Genomic DNA, 13,289 nt, shown 5'->3' with positions numbered 1-13,289 from the left:
ACATTTCTCTACAAAGTACAAACGTAAAAAAAAGTTACAAACACCTTTTGCCACTTAGTCTACAAATTACTTATGACATCAACTACAGTAAACTACTAGTCTACTACAAAGTTCAAACATTTATTTCATTTACCAAACTAAAGTAACCAAACCAAAAGCTCCCCGCACAAGAAAAGATGACGCTGAATAAAAGCCCTAGTCGGCTAGTCCCGATGCTACTACTAGTATATCTTATAATATAAAGCTAAGAATGCCAATTTTTTACAAGCCTATTTAAAATTAAAGCCTATTTTCCAAAAAGTATTGTTCAGCTTACCTCGATCGTTGTTATTTTGCTTGCCAAACATCGCCGCCAATGTGGCTGAGGCTGCATGTGGAGTATTTTTTATTTTGTGGTTTCGCCTCAAGTGCCTCGCTATGTTTGATGTTCCCCCAGTGCACTTGATCACTTTCCCGCACAGGTTACAGTTCACAGTATCTAGCGGCAGTTTCGTCACATGATCCCACACCTTACTGGATTTAAAGCCCCGCGGCATTGTGTTTACATGACCCATGACGCCGTAGACGAGGGGTCGGCAACCTTTAACACTCAAAGAGCCAGTTGGACCCGGTTTTCAAAGAAAAAAAACCACTGAGAGCCGCAAATACTTTTTGACATCTAAAATGAAGATAAGACTGTATATAGTTTGTTATTATTATTATAATTATTATTACTATTATTATTTTACCTTTCTGCTTTGTATAAACAAGTATAGTGTGTTGCTTATGAAATCCATGAAGAGCCGCAGAGAAAAAAGAATTGTATTCATGTAATGAACACCTTTTGATTTCTTAACTAATAAAAAAACACAACAAGTTAAGGGTCTCTTTCAAATGAAATGAAAGGTTGAACTTAAATAATACAGCATTTATGGCATTATATTATATTACAAACAAAAAATGCCGTGAGCCGTCATCATATCGTCATTGGGCTTTTGGGGCGTGTATCGGAGCCTTGACCTGAATTTTAAAAAATGGAAAAAAGAGCACTATTTCACATGAAAAATTAATATTTTCTAAATGTCTGCATAAATATTTATTTTACCTGGTTAATGGGACTCCTGCTCCTGAACCTCTGCGCACAGCGTCTCCAAATCAGCGCTGTAGGGAGTCACGTTCATCTTTACGCAGGACTGTAAGCTGTCATCAGTGAGGCGTGAGCGGTGTTTGTTTTTAACAAAGTTCAAGGTGGAAAATAGCTGCTCACATACATACAGTGGGCCAAAAAAGTATTTAGTCAGCCACCAATTGTGCAAGTTCTTCCATTTAAAAAGATGAGAGAGGCCTGTAATTTTTATCATATGTATACCTCAACTATGAGAGACAGAATGAGAAAAAAAAATCCAGGAAATCACATTGTAGGATTTTTAATGAATTAATTGGTAAATTCCTCAGTAAAATAAGTATTTGGTCACCTACAAACAAGCAAGATTTCTGGCTCTCACAGACCTGTAACTTCTTCTTTAAGAGGCTCCTCTGTCCTCCACTCGTTACCTGTATTAATGGCACCTTTTTGAACTCGTTATCAGTATAAAAGACACCTGTCCACAACCTCAAACAGTCATACTCCAAACTCCACTATGGCCAAGACCAAAGAGCTGTCAAAGGAGACCAGAGACAAAATTGTAGACCTGCACCAGGCTGGGAAAACTGAATCTGCAATAGGTAAGCAGCTTGGTGTGAAGAAATCAACTGTGGGAGCAATTATTAGAAAATGGAAGACATACAAGACCACTGCTAATCTCCCTCGATCTGGGGCTCCACGCAAGATCTCACCCCGTGGGGTCAAAATGATCACGAGAATGGTGAGCAAAAATCCCAGAACCACACGGGGGGACCTAGTGAATGACCTGCAGAGAGCTGGGACCAAAGTAACAGAGGCTACCATCAGTAACACACTACGCCGCCAGGGACTTCAATCCTGCAGTTCCAGACGTGTCCCCCTGCTTAAGCCAGTACATGTCCAGGCCTGTCTGAAGTTTGCTAGAGGGCATTTGGATGATCCAGAAGAGGATTGGGAGAATGTCATATGGTCAGATGAAACCAAAATAGAACTTTTTGGTAAAAACTCAACTCGTCGTGTTTGGAGGAGAAAGAATGCAGAGTTGCATCCAAAGAACACCATACCTACTGTGAAGCATGGGGGTGGAAACATCATGCTTTGGGGCTGTTTTTCTGCAAAGGGACCAGGACGACTGATCCGTGTAAAGGAAAGAATGAATGGGGCCATGTATCGTGAGATTTTGGGTGAAAACCTCCTTCCATCAGCAAGGGCACTGAAGATGAAGCGTGGCTGGGTCTTTCAGCATGACAATGATCCCAAACACACCGCCAGGGCAATGAAGGAGTGGCTTCGTAAGAAGCATTTCAAGGTCCTGGAGTGGCCTAGCCAGTCTCCAGATCTCAACCCCATAGAAAATCTTTGGAGGGAGTTGAAAGTCTGTGTTCCCCAGCGACAGCCCCAAAACATCACTGCTTTAGAGGAGATCTGCATGGAGGAATGGGCCAAAATACCAGCAACAGTGTGTGAAAACCTTGTGAAGACTTACAGAAAACGTTTGACCTCTGTCATTGCCAACAAAGGGTATATAACAAAGTATTGAGATGAACTTTTGTTATTGACCAAATACTTATTTTCCACATTAATTTGAAAATAAATAAATTAAAAATCCTACAATGTGATTTCCTGGATTTATTTTTCTCATTCTGTCTCTCATAGTTGAGGTATACATATGATAAAAATTACAGGCCTCTCTCATCTTTTTAAATGGGAGAACTTGCACAATTGGTGGCTGACTAAATACTTTTTTGCCCCACTGTATGTGGATCCGAAGACGGACAGGACTCCAAACGCATATTTCTTCATGTTTATGTAGGTGTCGGGGAGGCTATTCCATGTTTCAAACACAAGTTTGTCCGGTCTTGGAAGGTTCTCAATATCACTCCATTTGTGATTTTGAGCAAGAGTGGCCTTCTGACGGGAAACATCTTCGAGATCATCTGTCAAGCGTTTGAACTTGGACACCCATATATCTTTGTCGGCTATGTCAGCCAGCTCCAGCTCAAGATCAGGTTGACTTACACCTGCAAATGCAGTCACATTAAACAGGGTTGGATCGACGGTCAGGGGAGTGACCGGGAAGGACAATGTGTTTTTTTCCTCTCTGAACTCACAGAATCGTTTCCCAAACGATGCTTGCATTGTGGTGATTGCAGACTGCAAATACTCTGAATTTATCACCTTGTGAGCTTGTCTGAACCCTCTTAAAGAGGGGAAGTGAAGCAGTGTGCCTCTCTGTAAATCTCTGGCAAACACTGTGAGCTTGCGCTCAAACGCCAACACCTCCTCCAGCATGTGTAGCGCTGTGCCTCCTCTCCCCTGAAGAGTTGTATTTAGCGTGTTCAGGTTAGCTGTCATGTCCACCATGAAGTGCAGCTTTTCCAGCCACTCTGGCTGTTCCAGTTCAGGAAAGGTGAGCCCTTTGCTGCTCATGAAAGTTTTCACCGCTCCCAGACATGCAGCAAAGCGTTTTAGCACCTGTCCTCTGGACAGCCATCGGACACTATTATGCAGCAGGAGATCAGAGTACGTGCTTTCCACCACATCCAGTAATGATCGGAACTGACGGTGATTTAAACCTTTTGCCATTATTTTATTGACAATCTGAATGACAACATTCATGACCTCTGTGCATTCTGGAGGAAAGGTTTGGGCACACAATGCCTCTTGGTGCAGGATGCAGTGAAATGTCAGCAGCTTTCTGTCCAGTGACTTCTGCAGTAAGGCCACAAAGCCCCTGTGCGCTCCGGTCATACTCGGTGCGCCATCAGTAGCCGCTGACACCAGATGGGTTGTTTTTATTTCTTTGGCTCTTAAACAGTCAAGCACAGCCTCACAGATGTCCTCCCCCCGTGTCTGGCCTTTTAGTGGTATCAACTCAACCATTTCTTCCTGTGGTCCATCGGTGTTCATATATCGACAGAACAGCGCTATTTGTTCAATGTCACTTTTGTCTTTGGACGCATCACAGGCGATTGAGTACGCTGCAGCTGAATTGATGTCTTTAATTTGCTGTTTTGTGATATTTTCTGCCATTTTTATGCTCCTGTCTTTGACAGTCTTCGCAGAGAGAGGCATCTCTCTGATTTTCTGCATAATTTGACTCTTGTTTCCAAAGTCCGCAAATAGGTGATCTGAAATCTTAATGAATGACTCTTTCATATATTCGCCATCTGTGAATGGCTTCCCCACGCCTGACTATTTCCTGAGCGGCCACAAAACTTGCATAGGTAGTTGAATTTGTAGACTTCATCCATTTCTTGAATTGATTTTTCCTCAGATCAGCTTTTCCGCTTCAGTTCCAGTTTTTTTAATTTGATTTTCAGCAAAGGCAGTGTGTTTAATTTGGAAATGTCTTGCGACATTTGATCTTTTATTGTTGGCAAGTTTCTCACCACAAATTAGGCATACTGGTAAGCCACTCTCGTCTGAGGTAAATGCAAATGAATCTGCCCAGGCATCATTAAATATTCTATTTTCTTCAGATATTTTTCTCTTCTTAGATTTCTCCATAGCCTACCTGGGGTTGAAAGTCTCGATAGATGCACAGCGTTTGGGCGGGCACATAGGCTACCGACTTCCGTGCGTGACGCATATTTTGAGAGACGAAAACTAAAAATAATAATAATAATAACATATTAATACAATAAAAGATTTTTATTTTAATATTTCACGATCACAATAATTTTCAAATTTAGAACTACAATAAAAACGGACTAACAAAAATAAAATGCACTTCAAGCCGCACAGAGCTGCAGCATAAGGATGAAAGAGCCGCATGCGGCTCGGGAGCCGTGGGTTGCCGACCCCTGCCGTAGACCAAACAAAGGAGTTAGCTACACTACCAAATATCCAATATGGCGACCACGGCGGCCCACTCTGTCCACTATGTATAAGCAAATCACATCGCTAGCTTCCCTTGATGTCACACAGATCTCGCGAGCAGTTGCGATATTTTGCGAGACTTAGTGAGTTCAGTAATGGCCGCCATATCAGAAGCCGACACGATGTTTTTCGTCTTTTCTCAGTGCAAATTTCTCGATCTATGGAAGGTTTTAGATGATTTAGAATAAAAAGGAGAATATACGTAAGTGCTAGTTTTTTTGCGAGTCCAAGTACCGGTTCCCGACGTTCCGGTTTTAACCGGACTTGAACCGAAACTTTCTACAAGTCCATTACCGGTTCGGCGTACCGGTACGCAGCATGCTGGAACAGAAAAGGGCCTTCTCCAAACTGTTTCCACAAAGTTGGAGGCATAAAATTGTCCAGAATGACTTGGTAAGCTGAAGTGTTAACAATCCCCTTCACTGGAACTAAGGGGCCCTGGCTAAACCCATACAAATAACCCCATAGCATTACCCCTCTTCCACCAAACTTTACAGTTGGCACAATGTAGTCAGGCAGGTAACATTCTCCTGGCTTTCTCCAAATCCAGACTCGTTCATCCTTTTTTAAATTTTATTCTAGAAAACTGAAATTTTTTCTGTGTTGAAATTTAACAAACACTGAAATGGCTGCCATACATGTAGAGATAACGACTTAAGCAAAATGTGGAGTGGTCTTTTTTTTCCGGAGCTGTATGTACTGTATATGTACAGTGGGGCAAAAAAGTATTTAGTCAGACACCAATTGTGCAAGTTCTCCCATTTAAAAAGATGAGAGAGGCCTGTAATTTTTATCATAGGTATACCTCAACTATGAGAGACAGAATGAGAAAAAAAAATCCAGAAAATCACATTGTAGGATTTTTAATGAATTAATTTTCAAATGATTGTGGAAAATAAGTATTTGGTCAATAACAAAAGTTCATCTCAATACTTTGTTATATACCCTTTGTTGGCAATGACAGAGGTCAAACGTTTTCTGTAAGTCTTCACAAGGTTTTCACACACTGTTGCTGGTATTTTGGCCCATTCCTCCATGCAGATCTCCTCTAAAGCACTGATGTTTTGGGACTGTCGCTGGGCAACACGGACTTTCAACTCCCTCCAAAGATTTTCTATGGGGTTGAGATCTGGAGACTGGCTAGGCCACTCCAGGACCTTGAAATGCTTCTTACGAAGCCACTCCTTCGTTGCCCTGGCGGCGTGTTTGGGATCATTGTCATGCTGAAAGACCCAGCCACGCTTCATCTTCAGTGCCCTTGCTGATGGAAGGAGGTTTTCACTCAAAATCTCACGATACATGGTCCCATTCATTCTTTCCTTTACACGGATCAGTCGTCCTGGTCCCTTTGCAGAAAAACAGCCCCAAAGCATGATGTTTCCACCCCCATGCTTCACAGTAGGTATGGTGTTCTTTGGATGCAACTCTGCATTCTTTCTCCTCCAAACACGATGAGTTGAGTTTTTACCAAAAAGTTCTATTTTGGTTTCATCTGACCATATGACATTCTCCCAATCCTCTTCTGGATCATCCAAATGCCCTCTAGCAAACTTCAGACGGGCCTGGACATGTACTGGCTTAAGCAGGGGGACACGTCTGGAACTGCAGGATTGAAGTCCCTGGCGGCGTAGTGTGTTACTGATGGTAGCCTCTGTTACTTTGGTCCCAGCTCTCTGCAGGTCATTCATTAGGTCCCCCCGTGTGGTTCTGGGATTTTTGCTCACCGTTCTTGTGATCATTTTGACCCCACGGGGTGAGATCTTGCATGGAGCCCCAGATGGAGGGAGATTAGCAGTGGTCTTGTATGTCTTCCATTTTTTAATAATTGCTCCCACAGTTGATTTCTTCACACCAAGCTGCTTACCTATTGCAGATTCAGTTTTCCCAGCCTGGTGCAGGTCTACAATTTTGTCTCTGGTCTCCTTTGACAGCTCTTTGGTCTTGGCCATAGTGGAGTTTGGAGTATGACTGTTTGAGGTTGTGGACAGGTGTCTTTTATACTGATAACGAGTTCAAAAAGGTGCCATTAATACAGGTAACGAGTGGAGGACAGAGGAGCCTCTTAAAGAAGAAGTTACAGGTCTGTGAGAGCCAGAAATCTTGCTTGTTTGTAGGTGACCAAATACTTATTTTACCGAGGAATTGAACAATTAATTCATTAAAAATCCTACAATGTGATTTCTGGATTTTTTTTTCTCATTCTGTCTCTCATAGTTGAAGTGTACCTATGATGAAAATTACAGGCCTCTCTCATCTTTTTAAATGGGAGAACTTGCACAATTGGTGGCTGACTAAATACTTTTTTGCCCCACTGTATAAGCATATATAAACTTAACACAAAAAGTAATGAAATTTGTGTTTTGTAGCTTATTTCTTTGTTGTAACAATGCTTATTGGCAATAAATCTTATAACGTTGGAAAGCCTGTTTATTTATCTTTCAAAGGGTGCCACATTCTTGAGGAACATGCATTTGTGGGAGGAGCAGCAGAGTGGAATAGATGGGTAGCGCCCATGAAAAATGTGACAAATGTCCGCATTTTCTACTGCACACTTTTTTTGTAAGGAACAAAATAAATTAGACTTTCTGATGTTATGCAATCTGGGGTAACAGGCCAAATGTATTATGAATACTTTGCACTTTTTTAGAATACATATTGCAGCACATTCTTCTTCTACATTTCCTTCAATTCTTTAGGGCATTTTGAGCCTTCTTTTTATAGAGATATTGAATTAGTCTGACAGCAATAATAACTTATATGCAACACATCCTCCTCAAACTGAACAGCAATACAACAGAACTCAGGCACGCATCCTGGCGTCCTTGACCCCAGCCTGTCCCTCCTGCCTCATATCCGGCAAGTAATCAAAACCTAATTTTACCACATCTGCAACATCGCAAAGATCCGAACCTCTCTCCCCCTGGCCCGCAGCAAAACGACTCATCAATGCCTTCATAACTTCCGTCTTGACTACTTCCAATACAGATTCAAGTTTTCAACTGGCTGTCAAACATACATTTTGTCAAACACGTTTTTGGTTGCATGACAGCTGATTTAATTTTACATTAAAAACCAAAGCAGAAACTCTTTGTGGAACTTTAAAGCTTTATGACACCAAGAGATAAATTTGATATTTTACCCGATAACATATTTTTTCAAACTCTACCAGTGGGCGATCAATTAGCAAAGACAGTGAAGCTGACCAAAGGATAGGAGTTGGTATAACCTTGAGAAAAAATAATGGAAATGCTACGTAGAGAACACCTCACACTTGTCTACAACATCAGCTCCACCTCCGTCAATAGACGCCAACTGGTTGAAAATGCAGCCACCCAACTCCTCACACATACCAAATCATGGCATATCATCACCCCAGTCCTCAAAGAACTTCACTGGCTGTTATGTTAATTTGTTCAAGCTTGAGTCCTTTGCCTTGTCTTGTGTGTAACATTTCCCTCTCTTTTAAGAGCCCTTACTGGCATTGTGTTTTCTTGCCAGTGTGATTGTCGGCCCCTCCCTTAATTGTTGCCAACTCTGTCCCCTTACCTTGTGTGTGTGTATAAAGTCTGCGTCTCCCCTTGTCCTGTGCCAGTTCGTCTTGTCTCGTCATACCTAGTCTGCCAGCCAGCCCTCGTGACCACTTTTGTGACGAAGAATTTCTTAGAACAGAAGAATTTGTCTGCTTGTGTTTTTCTTTACCATTTTGAGATCTAAGTTCTCAGATTTGTGTTCTTTGCATTTTTATCCTCCAAAAGGGGCGTTTTGTGTTTTTTTTCTTCTATTTTCCTCTTTTGATTGAATGCCCTTTTTTTTTTTAGCTTGTAGCTGTTTCTGGCATTGTGTATTCCCAAAATATTTATAAACTTTACCAAGCATGGGCTTTTATTTTGAAATGACTTCCAATAATTCACTCCCGCCTGTGTATTGTCAATAATCACCCTGTTTTTTGTGGATGTTTAGTTCTTTTACTAAATAAATGTTAGAAAACAACACATCTGACCTTGACAGATAGGTCCCTGATGAAAACATGGTAGTACATGGACAGAGTCTGAGCCATTTTTCTCATGTCACTCGTCTTCATGTATCCAATCTCAGCTCCAAGAAGACGAAGATAAGCAATGGTTTCAGGGGCTGGAGAGACATGCACATCATCCAGAAGCTTCAGGGCACTGTTTGCGATGTTTTTCAGGAGATTCTCTGGGACCTGGAGGGATATTTTCAGTGTATGTTTAGTTTCTGGATATGCGCGTACAACAATAAAAGGTCCTTACCAAGAAAATGATAGTTGATGAGGCAGGGTTTTAAAAATGTAACACAAAAATGAAATGTAGGATAAGTCCAAAAATAATTTCACCTGTCTCTTAGGTCTGTCTTTTTCTGGGACAACCTTCTCCAAAACCTCTCTCAGAATGTTGGCTTTGTCACCTGCCCAGTACATGACTTTGGAAATGGAGTCAGGGAAGAAGCCTTGCTCTCCAAATAGAGCATCAATTGTTGGTTCAAATCCTGTTCCCTCAACACCAACCTTGAAGGAGTAGATTTTGAATGATTATTTATTGTATTCTTTACCAAATTTATTAAATATGCTCATGAAATCGTACCTCAAATATGTCATAGTTGTAGTCAAAAACCTTTAAAGTGGTCTCCAGCATCACCTCCTTAGGTAAGGTGTCTGTGGCATCGAATATGATTTTGCTTTGAATTGAGCCCAAGGCAGAATCTATTTCGTAGTAGTTTGACATGCCCTCAACTACTGTGTTTGTGTCTGCCAGGGCCAACTCAATATCCTTCCTGGATCTTTAGTAAGGAGAATCAAGAATGTTGTCGTAAGAAGACATTTCCCTTTCCCCATCATTGTTGTCCTAAACCCCTGCACATGCATAACAAATGAGGTTATTTCTAAACATGCATTATTATATTTGTTGTCATTAAGGTGCAAAAAAAAAATACATTCTATGAACTAGCCATGTACAAAATGTAAGCATAAATCACCCATGTCTAGCAGAAATAGAGCAACAATAAAACATAGTTATTTTTAACTGCTAGTTGTTGGAATCTTTTCACCACTATTAGTCTTGTACTTTGTTTGTCTGTGGTTTGGTGCGTAGTGAGTAGCATACAAATATATTATATTTAGATATGATTTACATTACTTTATCACAAAAGTAAATATGTGCTAAGAAAATATAAATAATCACTTATTAACTAGCTAATATTGCTGGCCTGTTACTCACTGATACATTTTTGTCTCGCCAGAGTTGAGGATGTTTTTCAGATGGGAAACCACAAAGCTCTTGAGCTGCTTATCCCTCACATTCTCCAAGTCGTTCAAAATGTTTGTAACCAGGGCGTGGTCTGGGTTCTTCATCAGCATCAGGTAGGCTGCTACACGTTTTTCAACAGGACTCTGAGCATCCTTATACACCTCCATGAAAATGCTTCTGACCTGTGGTCGACCAAAAGTCAAATTACAAAGTCCAGACTGTATACATGGCTCAAATGTAAATAAAATCCCACAACATTAGTGTGGTTATCATCATACTACAACAGCAATGTGTTAAAAGTGTGAAGTAGTTTACCTCATCATTAATATCCATCAACCTAAAGGCCTGTATAGCTGCCTTTTGGTTTGATAATGGAATGTCTGTTTTCTTAGCACAACGCAAAATGGAGGAAATCAGGCTGGGGTTAGCAGCTTGCATGGCTTTACCCATGACAGCAACAACCTGCAGATAAAAAAACAAATTAAAGCTGCAAGCAGCGAGGAGCGGGTCTTCGATGCTCCACGCAGGTCCACTGTGGTCCGCACATCGCCGCATCACAAAGGTGTCTCGAGGACTCGGCCGTTAGCAAACGTGGGAAGTTTCAGGTTGATCGGAGAATGTACATGGGAGTTACAGCTGTAACATAAACATGACGAGTGATCTGTCGCCATGGTAACCGCTTATGATAACACCCCATAATAGGCCTAGGTGTCTTTCGTCTGCATCGTTGTCAAACATATGTAGTTTTGGGCCGTTTGGAGAATGTTCAGTAGAGTTATGAGAAAACCATGTTTCATGGCACGAATCGTGTGCCATGGCAATGGCATATGATGACACCCCATAATAGGCCTAGGTGTCTTGAGGTCTGCATCGTTATCAGACAAATTAAGTCTGGTGCTGTTTGGAGAATGTTCGCTGGAGTTATGAGAAAACCTTGTTTCATGGCGAGCATTGTGTTGCCATGGCAACGGCATACGGCGACACCCTATAATAGGCCTAGGTGTCTTGAGGCTTGCATCGTTATGAAACATTTTAAGTATGGGGCCGTTTGGAGAATGTTCACTGGAGTTATGAGAAAACCGTGTTTCATAGCGAGCATTGTGTTGCCATGGCAACAGCATACAATGACACCCCATAATAGGCCTAGGTCTCTTGAGGTCTGCATCGTTATCAAAAATATGAAGTTTGGTGGCGATCAGACCATGTATATTGGAGTTAAGGCGACGTCGTGTTTTATGGCGAGGGATGCATTGCCATGGAAACGACAGATGACGGCACCTAGGATTTTAGGTAGAGCTGTTGAGGCATGGACCAGTGTTGTACATGTGAAGTTTAAGGGCGATCGGACCATGTACATTGGAGCTGCGGCGACATCATGTGTTAAGGCGAGCGATGCGTTACCATGGAAACCCCACATTTTGAAACCTCAAATTTTAAGTAAGGCTGTTGAAGCATGGACCGCTGATGTACACGTGAAGTTTGGTGGCGATCGGACCATTTTCCACAGAGTTACTGCAACATCGTGTTTTATGGCGAGGGATGCGTTTCCATGGAAATGGGACATTTTTAAATATCCGATTTGATGTTCAGGTCAGCAGTGTTAACCGACATCTGAAACTTGGGGCTGTTCTGAGCATGTTAATTGCAGTTATGACGTCATCTTGTTCCATGGCGAGGGATCACATAGCATGACGCGAACCTGAAAATGGGCACCACATTACGACAACAGCGTGCGATTAAAAAAAATTCTGTTCGATATTGTTCTACCACCCAGGTCTCGCAACACTACTTGCCAAGTTTGGAGTCGATCGGATAAGTGCCCCAGGAAGAGTTCGTCAAAGTACAGAAGGCGAAAAACGCGATAAATCGCTTTTTTCCAATGCCAGATTAAAAATGGCTGACTTCCTGTACGTTTTTTCATACCCCTCCAAGAGGGTTTTTGGTTTGTCTCCGCACCCTAGATGTATATAGCAAATGTTGTTCGTTTACAAGAAAGTTAAAGTGGGAGGGGTTTACGTTAAAAATAGAAGTGGGCGTGGATTGCGCATTTTTTTACGCAAAGTTCCGGAACAGATTTCACACGTGTATTTTCGCCACTCCTGACGCGGGTGCAAAACTTGGTGACTTTTCACAGATGTTGCGGTGGTCAAATATGCGCTCACAATGGAAAAATAAAAATCATAATAATAATAATAATAATAATAATTAAAGCTGCGAGCAGCGATGAGCGGGTTTTCGACGCTCCGTGCAGGTCCGCTGTTGTCCGCTGTTGTCCGCACGTCGCCACGTCACAGAGGTGTCTTGAGGAATCAACCTTTGGCAAATGTGGGAGGTTTCAGGCCGATCGGAGAATGTACATGGGAGTTACAGCTGTAACATAAACATGGCGAGCTTTGGGTTGCCATGGAAACGGCATGTGATGACACCCCATAATAAGACTAGGTGTCTTGAGGTCTGCATCGTTATCAAACATGTGAAGTCTGGGTAGTTTGGAAAATGTTCACTGGAGTTATAAGAAAACCGTGTTTCATGGCGAGCATTCTGTTGCCATGGAAACGGCATACGATGACACCCCATAATAGGCCTAGAAGTCTTGAGGTCTGCATCGTTATCAAACATATGAAGTGTGGGGCTGTTTGAAGAATGTTCACTGGAGTTATGAGAAAACCGTGTTTCATGGCGAGCATTGTGTTCCCATGGCAACGGCATACGATGACACCCCATAATAGGCTTAGGTCTCTTGAAGTCTGCATCGTTATCAAACATATGAAGTTTGGTGGAAATCGGACCATTTTCCACAGAGTTACTGCAACATCGTGTTTTATGGCGAGGGATGGGTTGCCATGGAAACGCAACATTTTTAAACATCCGATTTGATGTACAACTGTTCAGGGCAGCATAAATCGCATTTTTCAACGGCAGATTAAAAATGGTTGACTTCCTGTACGTTTTTTCGTACCCCTCCAAGAGGCTTTTTGTTCGTCTCCCCACCCTAGACGTGCGGAGCAAATTTCGTTCATTTACGAGAAAGTTAAAGGGGG

The 13,289-nt window shown here is 41.9% G+C and overlaps 1 protein-coding gene across 2 annotated transcripts in view; it reads right to left on the bottom strand.

Moving 5' to 3' along the window:
• apoba (apolipoprotein Ba) overlaps positions 1–13,289 on the bottom strand; it is a 44,013-nt gene that overhangs the window by 20,720 nt on the left and 10,004 nt on the right. For both annotated transcript variants that reach the window (XM_063908918.1, XM_063908919.1), the window contains exons 11-15: positions 10,564–10,710; positions 10,219–10,430; positions 9,586–9,781; positions 9,339–9,509; positions 8,985–9,188 (exon numbers count right to left, since the gene is read on the bottom strand). In XM_063908918.1, the coding sequence (XP_063764988.1) occupies positions 8,985–9,188; positions 9,339–9,509; positions 9,586–9,781; positions 10,219–10,430; positions 10,564–10,710 (930 nt within the window). The remainder of the gene's footprint in view (positions 1–8,984; positions 9,189–9,338; positions 9,510–9,585; positions 9,782–10,218; positions 10,431–10,563; positions 10,711–13,289) is intronic.

This window comes from Eleginops maclovinus, chromosome 19 (assembly GCF_036324505.1).
Source record: "Eleginops maclovinus isolate JMC-PN-2008 ecotype Puerto Natales chromosome 19, JC_Emac_rtc_rv5, whole genome shotgun sequence".
Classification (NCBI taxonomy): Eukaryota; Metazoa; Chordata; class Actinopteri; order Perciformes; family Eleginopidae; genus Eleginops; species Eleginops maclovinus.
Note: the sequence above shows the minus strand (reverse complement) of the source record. Positions and strands in the feature narration are given on the sequence as shown.